This window comes from Camarhynchus parvulus, chromosome 9 (assembly GCF_901933205.1).
Source record: "Camarhynchus parvulus chromosome 9, STF_HiC, whole genome shotgun sequence".
Lineage (NCBI taxonomy): Eukaryota > Metazoa > Chordata > Aves > Passeriformes > Thraupidae > Camarhynchus > Camarhynchus parvulus.
The window spans coordinates 813269-827078 of NC_044579.1; the positions used below are offsets into that span (position 1 = coordinate 813269).

Below are 13810 nucleotides of genomic sequence, written 5' to 3' on the forward strand. Positions count from 1 at the left end.
ACTAAATAAAGTTTCTGCTTTGCCTTACGTGTTATCCCGAGAAGTTGTGGTTTTCTAGCAAAGCTTAAAACACTGCCAGATATTTCAGGGGTTTTGTGTTTGGTTCAGGACAAACCTGCCCCAAAGTGTTTGCTCAGAGAAGGCTCTGGGAGTGTGCTGGCACTGGAGCAGAGCGGGGCAGACCTGCCCTTGCTGCAATCTGCAGTCCCCACCCTGAGCCTGCCCAGCCACAGCACCTGGCAGGTGAAGGAGGAGGAGGAGGAGGGAGAGGTCGGTCTGTGTCCTGCTCTCTGGCAGCACATGCCCTGCCTATCTGTGTTCCATCAGACAGCCCAAAGAGCAGCCAAGCTATTTCCCTACCTGCCATATCAACAGTATCAAATTCTTCACCATCCCTTTTTCTCAGGTGAAAATAACAGAGTCCAAGAAGGCAGTCTGTTCTCATGTAACACTCTCCAGCCCATTCTCGCCAGGCTAAATATTCTTTTTTTTTTTCTTTGCCTATCTCTTGGTTTTGCCAGCTGTGTCTTCACACAATAGCCTGGTTGCTTAAAACCTGTCCCTGAGGAGTCAGAGTGTTTGTATTTCACCCAGGGATCCTACAGAGTTATCTACTGCCCCTGTTCCACATCCCAGCACAGGCTGCAGCCACTGCAGGGCCCTTCACCTGCAGAGCTTCCCCCTCAGCTGCTGAAGGGCAGAGCCTCCCTGGGGCTGGGCACGGAGCTCTCCTGGCCCAGCCCTGCTCCCCAGAGCCTGCCAGCATGGAGCAGGAACGACCATGGCAGAGCAGAGTGACCATGGCAGAGCAGAGTGACCATGGCAGAGCAGAGTGACCATGATAGAGCAGGAGTGACCATGGCAGAGCAGAGTGACCATGGCAGAGCAGAGTGACCATGATAGAGGAGTGACCATGATAGAGCAGGAGTGACCAGCACAGAGCAGAGTGACCATGACAGAGCAGGAGTGACCATGGCAGAGCAGAGTGACCATGATAGAGGAGTGACCATGGCAGAGCAGGAGTGACCAGCACAGAGCAGAGTGACCATGACAGAGCAGGAGTGACCATGATAGAGCAGGAGTGACCAGCACAGAGCAGAGTGACCATGGCAGAGCAGAGTGACCATGGCAGAGCAGAGTGACCAGCACAGAGCAGGAGTGACCATGATAGAGCAGGAGTGACCATGGCAGCAGAGCAGAGTGACCATGATAGAGCAGAGTGACCATGGCAGAGCAGAGTGACCATGATAGACCATGGCAGAGCAGAGTGACCATGATAGAGCAGGAGTGACCATGGCAGAGCAGAGTGACCATGACAGAGCAGAGTAACCATGATAGAGGAGTGACCATGGCAGAGCAGGAGTGACCATGATAGAGCAGGAGTGACCATGATAGAGGAGTGACCATGGCAGAGCAGGAGTGACCATGATAGAGCAGGAGTGACCATGACAGAGCAGGAGTGACCAGCACAGAGCAGAGTGACCATGGCAGAGCAGAGTGACCAGCACAGAGCAGGAGTGACCATGGCAGAGCAGAGTGACCATGGCAGAGCAGGAGTGACCATGATAGAGGAGTGACCATGGCAGAGCAGAGTGACCATGACAGAGCAGGAGTGACCATGATAGAGCAGGAGTGACCATGGCAGAGCAGAGTGACCATGACAGAGCAGGAGAGACCAGCACAGAGCAGAGTGACCAGCACAGAGCAGAGTGACCATGGCAGAGCAGAGTGACCATGATAGAGCAGAGTGACCATGATAGAAACGTAGAGCAGAGTGACCATGATAGAGCAGGAGTGACCATGGCAGAGCAGGAGCGACCATGATAGCAGGAGTACCATAGAGGAGTGACCATGGCAGAGCAGGAGTGACCATGGCAGAGCAGGAGTGACCATGATAGAGCAGGAGTGACCAGCACAGAGCAGAGTGACCATGGCAGAGGAGTGACCATGATAGAGCAGGAGTGACCAGCACAGAGCAGAGTGACCAGCACAGAGCAGAGTGACCATAGCAGAGCAGAGTGACCATGGCAGAGCAGAGTGACCATGACAGAGCAGGTGACCATGGCAGAGCAGACGCAAGGCATCCAATGACCATGCAGAGAATACCATGATAGAGCAGGAGTGACCAGCACAGAGCAGGAGTGACCATGACTCACTGTGTGTGTTTCAGATGTCCTCGACACCCCCAGCACCAACGATATCCCAGCAGTGCAGAAGGCAAAAACCCTCTACAGGTCCTGCATAAATGAAAGTAAGTGTTCCCTGAGGCCATGGCCTACAGGATACCCCAGCATCACCCAAAGGGTGCCCCAGGCAGCTGCACCTGTGTCCCATTCCGTGCATCATTTCTCAGATAATATCCTGTGTGAAAACTGAAGTGTGTCTATTCTGTAGAGCCCAGTCAGAATGTCAGCAGTAACACTGGTATTGTACCTCCTGCTTTACTCCCTTAGGTATTTTAGGTAACTCTTCAGTTACTAATTTGCTGCAGATGTATAAACTCAAATCCTTTCAGTTAAATGGGAGTTAACTTCTTTTGTAGAAACTAGCAGGGATGAGGTGAAAGCTACCTGGCACACCAGGCTCTGCCACTAGAACAAAGAGCAGTAAAAGTTTGCAGGGCTTCCTAAATAATATTTTTATAGTTTCTGTAATAGTATGAATACTTTTCAAAACTATTATTTCAAGCTATCTGCAGAGAGAGAAGAAAAAAGACAATACTTCAATGTCATGGTCTCAAGGATCTGCATATGCTGTTTGTGACTGGAACATTTTTACATTAAATGTTAAAGCACAGTCATACATCAGAGCAAACTGCTGCTGTGGCGATGGGGGAAACTGTTCTCAGCTTCACTTTTCTGAACTCACTATAATATATGTTATAATATATAACTTTTGTGGGGCTTAAAATGTCGTGGTAACTCATTTTATTTTTTCCAAAAGCTGCCATTGATCTTCGAGGTGGAAGTCCTCTAATTAGTTTATTGCCAAATGTGTCTGAGTGGCCTGTAGCAACAACTAACTGGGATGATTCCTATGGTAAGATAACCTGTGCTTATTTCCTTTAAGTTAAAATATCTAATTATTTAATTTATTGCTTACTAAAAATAGAGACTGACTATACCTTCCATTTGCTCAGGTACTGCTTGGACAGCTGAGACAGCTATTGCACAGCTCAACTCCAGATATGGAAAAAAAGTCCTTATTAATTTTTTTGTTGGCACAGACGACAAAAATTCCACAGCACATATCATTCACGTAAGTCTGCCTGGGTGCCATGGCCTTGCTGATCACAAAAGTGCAGCAAATAACTGGAAGCACAGACATAAAAGTCAGCAAGGAGAAACATCAGGGATCTGGATTTGACCTGAGTGCTTTGCAGATGAATCTGTGAGTTTATGTCGTTTTCAGCTGAGACTCTGGGTTTCCCAGTTCCCTGCCCGCTCTCCAAGCTGACAGCTTTGTTCTGTGTGCTCAGACACCGTTACTGCCAGTGAGATGGGAATGACAGAGACAGAAAGGTCACCTCTGAAACCTGAACATCCAGACAGGGCAGGAACTGCTGACGGCTGGGACGGAACAGTGAGAGGAGCAAGGGCCAATCTCTCCTTTCAGGGGTGGAGGGAGCCGTGGGCAGCTCACGTCAGGGATTTCAGAGATGCAGGAGCTGCCTAGCTTGTCTCTGGGCTGTCCTGTCACCTGTGGTTCACCTGTTTTCTCACTGGCTGCCAGTGCCTTGCAGTGTTCAGCAACAGGAGAGGAAAAAGATTGGAAATAAAAACAAAAATTTTAATGAGAATGAAAATAGTGAAAGGTGGGCAACAGGGTGAGAGAGGAACGGCCCTGTGGCCAGAATATGACTTGTCCAGTGAAGCATCAGCACCTGTAGTTCCCAAAGAACAGTGCAGTGCCCTGCCATCTCCCCTTAAGCACGTCTCGGTTTTTCTTTGCATTTACAGATCGACCAGCCTGGCCTGGGGCTGCCTTCCCGGGACTACTACGAGTGCACTGGGGCATACCAAGAGGTGAGGGCCGGCTGGCACACCCCTGGGGACAGTTCTCCTGGTTTAGCCTGTATTTTCAAGGCAGCTCCTTGACTTTTTAAGAAGGAGATGAACATGAAACAATTTAGCTTTGTTGCAGAGCCTCTCAGCTTCACAGCTGGATCAAGAGCTATCCCCTGCCTGTCAGAGTTGTATTTAGGCAGAATAGAAGTGGCCATGGTCAGCCCTGTGTGTCACTGCAGAAAGGAGGTCACTTCTGAGCTGTGACCGACTGGCAGCAGCTGCTGCAGGTGAACTTCTACCAAGAACAGGCTTGGGAAGAAAAACAGGACGTTCAGAACCAAAGAGACAACACTTTGCTGCATGAAAGATCTGAAAAGATCACAGTCTCCTGCACCAACTGCTGAGCACAAACACAGCAGCAAAAGGATGTGATACCACAGAAATGGCTCAGATACCTGAAACCTCGTATGGTCTCCTTTAATTCTTGTTTGCTCATTACTTCTGCAGGTCTCATTAACCTGTTAGCACTGACACTGTATCCCTGTTGCTAATCTTGGATGTGCTGTAAGCCCTTGAGAGCTGATGGGTGTCTGTGCTGAAGTCATGGAGCTGAAACTGCTACCACAGTGACCTTTAATTAACCACATTCCTTCTGTGTAATTAAATGCAGAAGCCATGAGAAAGTGTGCAGACCATTTGGGCTTTGTAGGTATTTTGCTGATGTGCCAACAGTTCATAGTGATTACATTTAATTACAGATCACATGCTCATTAGGACAATCATTGCCATCCGAACTGCCCAGGTCCATGTGAGATGGCCTTTAGGAGCTGACTCACATTGCACAGTCTGTGCCTTCCATGTGCTAACTGCAGCACTGAGAGGCAATTTCTGTCCTCTGACCTACCTGAGTATCAGCTCTGCACTGCTGGAAAGGAGAGGAGGAAATACTGTTGGAAAACAAAATACTGTTGGAAAAGAGCTTTATCACTGGCAGGCACGTTCCCAGTGCCCCAGTGTCCCTGCTGCACGCCAGAGCTGTTCCCTCCCAGCCCCTCTCTCCTGCTCCTGGCTCTATTTCCTGCTCTTATTCCACTCCAGGAGCTGCACGCAGCAAATCCATCTCTGCCTCCTGCCCCTTGCAGGGCTCTGCCCCCAGCAGCACTGCCCAGCCCAGAGCCACAGCTGGAACCTGCCAAAAAGATAATTTTAAAATCTTTTTCTCTTGTAAGATACAGGATGACCCTGCTCACACAGGAGTGATTCTGATGGCTTAAGTTTCCACTGAAATTACTGACACTATTTATACAGTCCAGATGAAATTTAGCTGACTTAGTTCTTTGCTAGCTGGCTTCAGAGCTGCACTTAGCAGAAAAATAAAGTCACTGATTGGTACCTAAAAATCTCTGTTAACTTAGTGGTGTGAGGTAATAGCTATATTGAATTTCATGATGGCTGGGATGCACTGTCTTTTGTGACTTGCTGTAGCTGTCAGTGGTTTCATGGGCTTTTCCCTTTCTGAAATGATCTCTCCTGCTTGTAACTGGCGCTGGGAGTTGAGCCCTTTGGGCAGCTGAGCCCTGTCCCTGTCCCTGCTGGCAGCCCCAGGTGGGCACAGCCCCAGGTGGGCACAGCCCCAGGTGGGCACAGCCCGGCAGGGAGGGTGCCCGGGGGACAGGGAATGATTGCTCACATGCAGCACTCATTAAAGAGGCGTGTCCCCTGCCTTAGGAGCTGGACGTACCAAAATACTCCTATCAGTAAAGCTGATGACATGCACACCTTATTAATCCTAGCTTTAATCACTGCTTTGGTAGGTTACATTGCACAAAACAGATTTATTATTTGATAGCTGATCCAGCACTATGTATGGGTTTCTTTTATTTGCATTGAAAAGGAATATTGAAAACAGCATTTCCATTGATAGAAAAATGAGTGTGACTTACCAAGGAGGAACTAGAATTACAAATAATAATAGAATTACAATAAAACAGAGGTTCCATAAAATATAATGACACCTTAAGATATTTGGCTGTGTGACACTTCAGAGAATTTGCTGCTGTATTTACATTCTTATCATTACTGAACTCTTTAATGTTAGATTTCATATAAATTGTCTATAGTAGACCTAACTTTACATACAGCAACATAAGTTCTAACTGTTCCAAGAAGCACTGGGGGAGGTTCACAGCTTCTGGGAATGCTTTTCCCACAAAGCCAATTCCCTTGGTTTATGTTCCTGGGAACACAGCTCTTTGGAAATGGTATTTTTGGAACTTGTAATTAAAGTGAGCTAGAAAAAACATGGGTGATGGTTTAAATATGGACATACAAATGTCTCATTCTAAATAATGAAAACAGTGCAGTCACTGGGAGTGTTCAGCTTTGAACAGTGCTGCAGTTACCCAGCAGTGCTCCATCAGGGAATGCTCACAGTTAATTTCTAGTTGTGACCTAACTATTTCTGATAAAACTGACCTGTTTAAATAAGGAATGAAGAACTGTGGTTCATAAAAATGAAGGTAAAATCTTGGAGATAATCAAGGTATGCTCTCCTTGGAAGAGTTTTTTCTTTAAACTGTTCCTGTTTTTTCCTGCAGGCATGTTCTGCCTATGTTGATTTCATGACTTCTGTAGCTAAACTAATCCGGCAAGAAAGAAATATTTCTGTCAATGAGAGTGACATTTCTGCACAAATGAGAAGAGTTATGGACCTGGAGAAAGAGATTGCCAATGTAAGAAAAACTTCTTCAAACTATCCTTTAAATAATTGACCTTTTTCATAATACCTAAGAGAGCTGACTGTACAGTGAGTGGTTAACCTCCTTGCTGCTGCTGTTTTGTGGGAGTAGAAATGCACAGAGCCTGTCACACCTGAAGGAACAGCTGTGTCCTGGGAGGAGCAAGGGAAAGTATTTGAGGCAGCTGTTTTCCAAACAACAAAATGTTTTATCCTGATCTGCTCACAGAAGCCCTGCGAGAGCAGAGGGACACAGACTTGGGATTTGGTTAATGTGGTCTAGAGCGTGAGTTTTGGGAGATGCTTTGGGGCCTCTCCTCCCTTTGTCCTGTTTCCCTGTGGGCTGTTTGGATCCCAGAGCAGCAGATTCCCAGCCCTTGGCCTGCTGTGAGCACAAAGTCATGTTTGTGCTGCACAAGCTCCTCCACAATGCTGATTGTTCCAAGGCTGTTTTTTACCAAACACTGTTCTCCCTTAAAAGAAAGGGACAAAGGAAAAATAATATCATGAATTTGACTTTGGAGGAATAGCGAGGGTTTGAATGTGCATGGAGGAAACCAAAGGCATTCATGAGCAAACCATGGCTTATGAACCATTGCAGCAGGACCTGAAGCTGAGGATGACCATGAAACAGGCTGAATACATATTTTATAGCTTCAGCTATTTTTGAAGTTACACTGATCAAAGTGTAAGGTCACATACTTGGGAAAACCATTTATATAAACTAAACCCATCTGACTTGGATTTCCTTCATTTTCGTGAGAAGCACACCTCTGAGCTTGGATCAGAGATGGGCAATTATTATCAGAAAGGGAATTCATTGAAGAAAGGCTTTAAAGGGCAGTATGAGAGGAACTCGAGCCTGCAATGTCCCTGCAGCAGTTGCTGCTGGTGGGCTCCAGCTGGTGCTGGGGAAGCTGCCACTGCCTGGGATCTTAACCTTTCATCCAAACTCAGCATCAGCCTCAGTGTGACTGAAGAGAGCTGGCATTGTGCTCTTGGGAGTTTGTTTAAAAAACACAGAAAAACCCCACTGAATGCACAATAGAATAGGGAAGAGGAAGCGGAAGAGAAGGATAAAAGGAGGCCTGGCATAACTGATTTTTCAAAGCACTTTAAAAGGGTAAAATGTGCTGCTGTGGATGCAGATGTTGAACTCAGCAGTGCCCAGAGCAGCACAGAGCTGTGTGAGCTGGGGCTGTGCCATGCCATGGGTCCAAAGAACACACAGGGCAGCAGTGCACCCTGGGCAGAACCAAAACTCCTGGGAACTCACTCGATACACTCAGTAATCTTCTCCTGATTAACTCTGACAGGCAACAACAAAATCTGAAGACAGAAATGATCCACTTCTGCTGTACAATAAAATGACCCTGGCACAACTCCAAAAGAACTTCTCACTGGTAATCAATCATAAGGTAAGTGATCGATAACCTGGTATTTTAACCTCTAATTTATCACTGATGGGATTAAACAATGAAGCCTGGATTTTTTTTTTCTGTTAAAGACATATTTGCAATTGAACAGGATCCCTGATGTGCACAGTCTTTCTTGCTGTTCTGGTTGCACTGAACTGTATGCACATTCTGTACCCACTGCTTCTCCTGAAGGCACATCTCCCCATTGGCCTCAACATAAAAAGATGGAAAAGTACAAAGGAAAAAGCCACTTCCAGTGGGAGGTGTCTCTGCCCATGGCAGGGGGCTGGAAATAGATGATCTTTAAGATTCCTTCCAGCCCAAACCATTCTGTGGTTCTCTGATCCTGTTCCTCATGGGTTTATGGCCCAGGGCTGGAGTCCGGCCTGCAGCCACCAGCTGCTCCAGGGATGTTTAGTGAATACTCAGCCCCACTCTGTTTATCCAGAGCTGCATATTCAGAACAAAAATCCAGTTTGTCCAGCACTGCCTCTGTAATTATTGCTGCCAGGGCAAGCAGCAAGGAGCCCAGGCTGTCAGGCCCGTGAAATAGGACAGCTCTCCACATCCCTCCCCCTGCAGCTCCCCCGGGACGTGTCAGCTCTGCTCTCACCCTGAGCCATGTGCTGTTTGTGAGGGCAGCCTCTAACTCATGGCACCAGAGAGCAGCTGAGAACCAGCCCAAGCTCTGCTAACACAGCTCTGTCTCCCCAGGAACAAAATGTCGTACTGAACGTGGGCAGTTTTCCTCCTGACTTTTATTGAGGTTTCTGAGGCCAGTAAAGTGCAATGAAACACTGTTATTCCTGGCACTTTTTCATATTCACTGCAGTTTTATTGACTTTAATTCTCTGACAGTTCCCTCCTGCCTGGTTTAATTGGTTTCATAATTCACCGTCTCCCACAGGTGTAGTTGGTTACCATCACAGTCATCGTGTCAGAAAACAACAACTCCTGTCATAGAATGGCATTGCCCTGGTTATTATTAGTGCCTGGGGGGTGCTCCAGATCAGCGCTAATTTAAATTTATTCCAAAATGCTCAAAAGACACTTGATGGGACTTGGTAGTGTTGTAATGTCTAAGGATAGAACAGCAATTATTCCCAAGATTAGCCTGGAGTTTGCTGCTTCTCTCCCAGACCTGCAGTGACTGTTCCTGAAAGCTCATCTGCTCTCCTCGGCTACTTCCACTTGTCTGATGGAAGACATTACCTCTTCCAGTAAACCTTTCCAAAGACACAGGCAGGGAAAAATCACCAACACTTTTTAAAGTAATAGGCAGAACAGAAACTTTAAAGATTTTTTAAAAAATTGTGCTAGTTTGAAATCAAAGCAATTTCTCTACCCTTTCTGCCAAATACCCCCCTATGTTAACAACACTTTTAGGGCTAGAAAATGATCTCAGGCCAGCTATTATTACAATGACCCCATTTATAAGTAGTGCAATTATTGGGGAAACTAAAGGCAGACCAGCTGTGTCATGCAAACATATTTAAACAGTTTATGATTGAACCATATCCTAATGCATATTGATTTTCCAGGAGTTCAACTGGTCAGAATTCATAAATGCCATCATGTCAACTGTGCAAATCAACGTTGACAACACGGAACACGTCATTGTTTATGACCCTGACTACCTGCTCAACCTCAGGTCTATTCTTGAAAAATACTCTTCCAGGTAGGTGTGGTATTTGCATTTTCTTTCCAGGACACTTAAAAAGCCTCAAAACATCACCACCTTATTATGGTTGTTTTGTTGAACAGAGACCTTCAGAATTACATGGCCTGGCGGTTTGTCATGGATCTTGTCAACAGCCTCAGCCGAGACTACAAGGACACGAGGAACGCTTTCCGTAAGGTGCAGAAATTCACCTCTCCCTAAGTTTCAATGATGGCTTTTGTAGCCACAAAAGATGGGGTTTTTTTATGTGGGTGTAGTATATAAATATTTAATGTATTTTGGATTTTGCACACAAAAGCCAGATGTGTTTGCTGAGCCTCTGCTGGAGTGTATCTATAATTTATGGGATTTATGCCTGATAGCTGAGTGGATTTGAAAGCACTGCTCTGGTACCTGGTCTCTTGTTTTTCTGAATCTATATTAATCACCATTTTGGTACCAGAACAGTCACATTTATTTGCAAGGGATTACAGTTCTGCCTGACTTGTTAGAAACTCCTCATCATCCAAAGGAATATATTCAAGGCAAACATTATGGCCCCAATCTTGGTTTCCAGTCATTCAGTCCTGCTGATAGCTTAGTGCTTTTCAGGAAACGCTGAGCAATTTCAGCAACTGGACATGGAAGTTCTTTGTATTCCCATAGCAGAAATTCTTCCTTTGTAAGAGTTTTCCTAATGATCCTAGTTAGAGAGTGAGTCCAGCCGAGTGCCCCGGGTGGGTATGGATTGGGTGTGTGCACGGAGGTGGAGGAGCTCCTCTTTAGCCCTGTGTGCCTGCTGTGTGTCCCCTGTCTAGCCCTGTTTAGCCCTGTGTGCCTGCTGTGTGTCCCACAGGCCCTCTATGGCACCACGTCCGAGAGCGCCGTGTGGCGCCGCTGCGCCAACTACGTCAACGGGAACATGGAGAGCGCCGTGGGCCGGCTCTACGTGGAGGAGGCCTTTGCTGGGGACAGCAAGCACGTGGTAAAGCCCTCAGCCCCTCAGCCCGAGTGTGTCGCCCTGATTCTTTAAGGTTTTCCAAGCCTTCTGATGTTTACATTCTTGTAATGATCTCTCTCACACACTTCCTGTAAATGACTTACTGTGTCGTGTTCTTTTATGGAAGAAAGGAATTTGATGGACTGTTGGTTTGTACAGTGTCACTGGAGAGGTGGCACTGTCACCCTCCAATCCACTGTCACTTTTGGAAATCTATGACTGTTAGAGTCAGAAAATAAACTTCCCTTTCTTCACCTTGAGAACAGCAGTGTGTGTGCTCATGGTGTTTTGTGTCCTATAGTGACACGAGTGCACTTCATCAGGGGCACTAAGTATTTAATCATCCTCTGTCTAGGCTTTTATCCAGTTTTCACAGGTGAAGGTACCTTCATCACCACCATGAGTAGTAGCAGCCTCCTCAAGCCAGGTCTCATAAGCTCTTGGAGGTCTGTTACTCACCTAAGATAGCTCAGCTATTTTTGGAGGCATAAAAATAGCAGGATAGCAGTGTTAGAAACAAAAAGGTTTAATAAAAGACAAGATAACAAGCAAAAAAAACCCCAAGCCAAGTGCAAGAAGGTTTTGCTCCTAGTAAAACACCTCACACAAGTGATTAGTTTCCTTGTTCTCTTCTTTTTCTAGTAAATTGCCTAAGCAAGACTTTTTAGCTTCTGTCCAATTAGCTATCCTTAAGTTTGAAGTCCCTTAAGCCTATAAAGTAGCTTTTCCACCTAATCGAGGAAAGAAACTTCTAAGCTTCTTTCCTTTTTAAAAAGACGAAGGACAGTTTTGTCACTCTGTCAACAAAAAGCACATTTCTGTAGCCACGCTCTTCCTGACACAGCTTTGGTTGCACTTTCTATTACAGCCTAATCAAAGTGGGCTTGATTTTCAAGTTTTTGTTGGAGTGTTAATAACAGTTATTACAAAGGTTTGAAAATGCAAGTTTTTCCCAGAGTACGGTGTGAAATGTGAGGTGTGCAGGTGCACAGCTGGAGGGAGGAAGCCCTGCCTGCTCTCTGAGCCAGGTGCGTGGGCAGCTGTGCACAGCCCATCCTCACATCCCACGAGCTGCCCTCGCTGGCACCAGCAGCCACTGCTGCCCTTGGAGAGTCACACCGTTCACATCCGGCCACACTGGGCACAATTGGTTATTTCTGTTCTCCTCCAGCCACACAGAAAGTTCCAGAAGTGAAGCCTTAGCTGACTGCGATCACCACTGGAATCCTGGTGTGAAACCACCCATTTTTGGGCTTGGCACAAACACAGCAATTCCCTCAGATGCACAACATCCAGAGGGGCAATGTCTATCAGGTTTTAGTAACCTGCATGACTGAACTGCATTGCCAACCCTCTTACTCTGTGGGTTTGTAACATTCTGATGTTTTTCTCAGGTTGAAGAAATGATTGCGGATATACGTGATGTTTTTATAAAAACTTTAGATGAACTTCCCTGGATGGATGCAGAGACCAAAAAGAGAGCAGAACAAAAAGTAAGTTCTGTCTGAAATATTGGTAATGTGTAGTTCTATAAAAATCAGTATTTCAATTGCTTGTCCTGACCAAAAATAAGCAGTAACTTCTATATTATAACTTCTATATTATAATACAAACACATTTATGGTTATGCTTATATAGGCACAGCAGCTTAGGATTCCAAGGGAAGGGGCCTCTGGAGATAGGCATACAAAATGGGAAGAATCTGTATACAAGATTAAGACCTTTCAGGCAAATCAGTGATTAAAGAGCTAGATAATTAATATCTACAGGAAAACAATACTGAAAATGAGAAGGAATGATTTCTGGTGATTTGACCAGCTATTAGGAGGAACAGGATAAAAGCCATAAACTTGTGCTTTCAGTGAATAAAAAATTTAAACAAAATCTATATATAATTAACATCCTGCGGTTTCTGCAGTGGCTTCCATATTGCCTTTCTTATAGAATCTATTATTTAAAAACATGGCTGGACTTGCTATGGATATCAAATTCCCTTGTCCCTAGGCAATAGCAATTAAAGAGAGGATTGGTTATCCCGATGAGATCGTGACAGACGATGACAAGCTCAACAGTGAGTACCAGGAGGTAAGTTTGCACAACAGGCAGGGGAATTAGAAAAGGGTTTTCAGAGAAGAAGAGGGTCATTTGCTCTCCTTGCCCCACTGACCCATGTGTGCCCAGCTGCAGGGGGAAGGGAGGAGGTGTGACCAGCCTGGTACGGATGTGACACGAGATGTGACACGCAGATGTGACACACAGATGTGACACACAGATGTGACACGAGATGTGACATGCAGATGTGACATGCAGATGTGACATGCAGATGTGACGCGAGATGTGACACGAGATGTGACACGAAGATGTGACACAAGATGTGACACGCAGATGTGACACGCAGATGTGACACACAGATGTGACACACAGATGTGACACACAGATGTACACGATGTGACATGCAGATGTGACACGCAGATGTGACACGAGATGTGACACGCAGATGTGACACGCAGATGTGACACACAGATGTGACACGAGATGTGACATGCAGATGTGACACGCAGATGTGACACGAGATGTGACACGCAGATGTGACACGCAGATGTGACATGAGATGTGACATGAGATGTGACACGCAGATGTGACACGCAGATGTGACACACAGATGTGACATGAGATGTGACATGAGATGTGACACGCAGATGTGACACACAGATGTGTGACATGAGATGTGACATGAGATGTGACACGCAGATGTGACACGCAGATGTGACACGCAGATGTGACACACAGATGTGCCTGGCTCTGGTGGCATTCCAAGGACACAGCCACATTCTGTTGGGCTGTGTGAGGCCAAGCATGGAGCCAGTGGTGTTCAGGGCAGCATTCCACTGGCACAGACTGGCCCAGCACTGGGGCAGCGCCTGCCCAGGCACGGAGCTGACTCTGAGCTTTGTCTGAGGTGGAACTGCTCCTCACCAAACTGGCAGC

The 13810-nt window shown here is 46.2% G+C and overlaps 1 protein-coding gene across 2 annotated transcripts in view; it reads left to right on the top strand.

Moving 5' to 3' along the window:
• The window catches only part of MME (membrane metalloendopeptidase), a 33118-nt gene that overhangs the window by 8729 nt on the left and 10579 nt on the right, over positions 1-13810 (top strand). For both annotated transcript variants that reach the window (XM_030954392.1, XM_030954393.1), the window contains exons 5-15: positions 2171-2251; positions 2944-3039; positions 3140-3258; positions 3960-4025; positions 6605-6739; positions 8061-8162; positions 9704-9840; positions 9927-10020; positions 10679-10807; positions 12217-12315; positions 12827-12907. In XM_030954392.1, the coding sequence (XP_030810252.1) occupies positions 2171-2251; positions 2944-3039; positions 3140-3258; positions 3960-4025; positions 6605-6739; positions 8061-8162; positions 9704-9840; positions 9927-10020; positions 10679-10807; positions 12217-12315; positions 12827-12907 (1139 nt within the window). The remainder of the gene's footprint in view (positions 1-2170; positions 2252-2943; positions 3040-3139; positions 3259-3959; positions 4026-6604; positions 6740-8060; positions 8163-9703; positions 9841-9926; positions 10021-10678; positions 10808-12216; positions 12316-12826; positions 12908-13810) is intronic.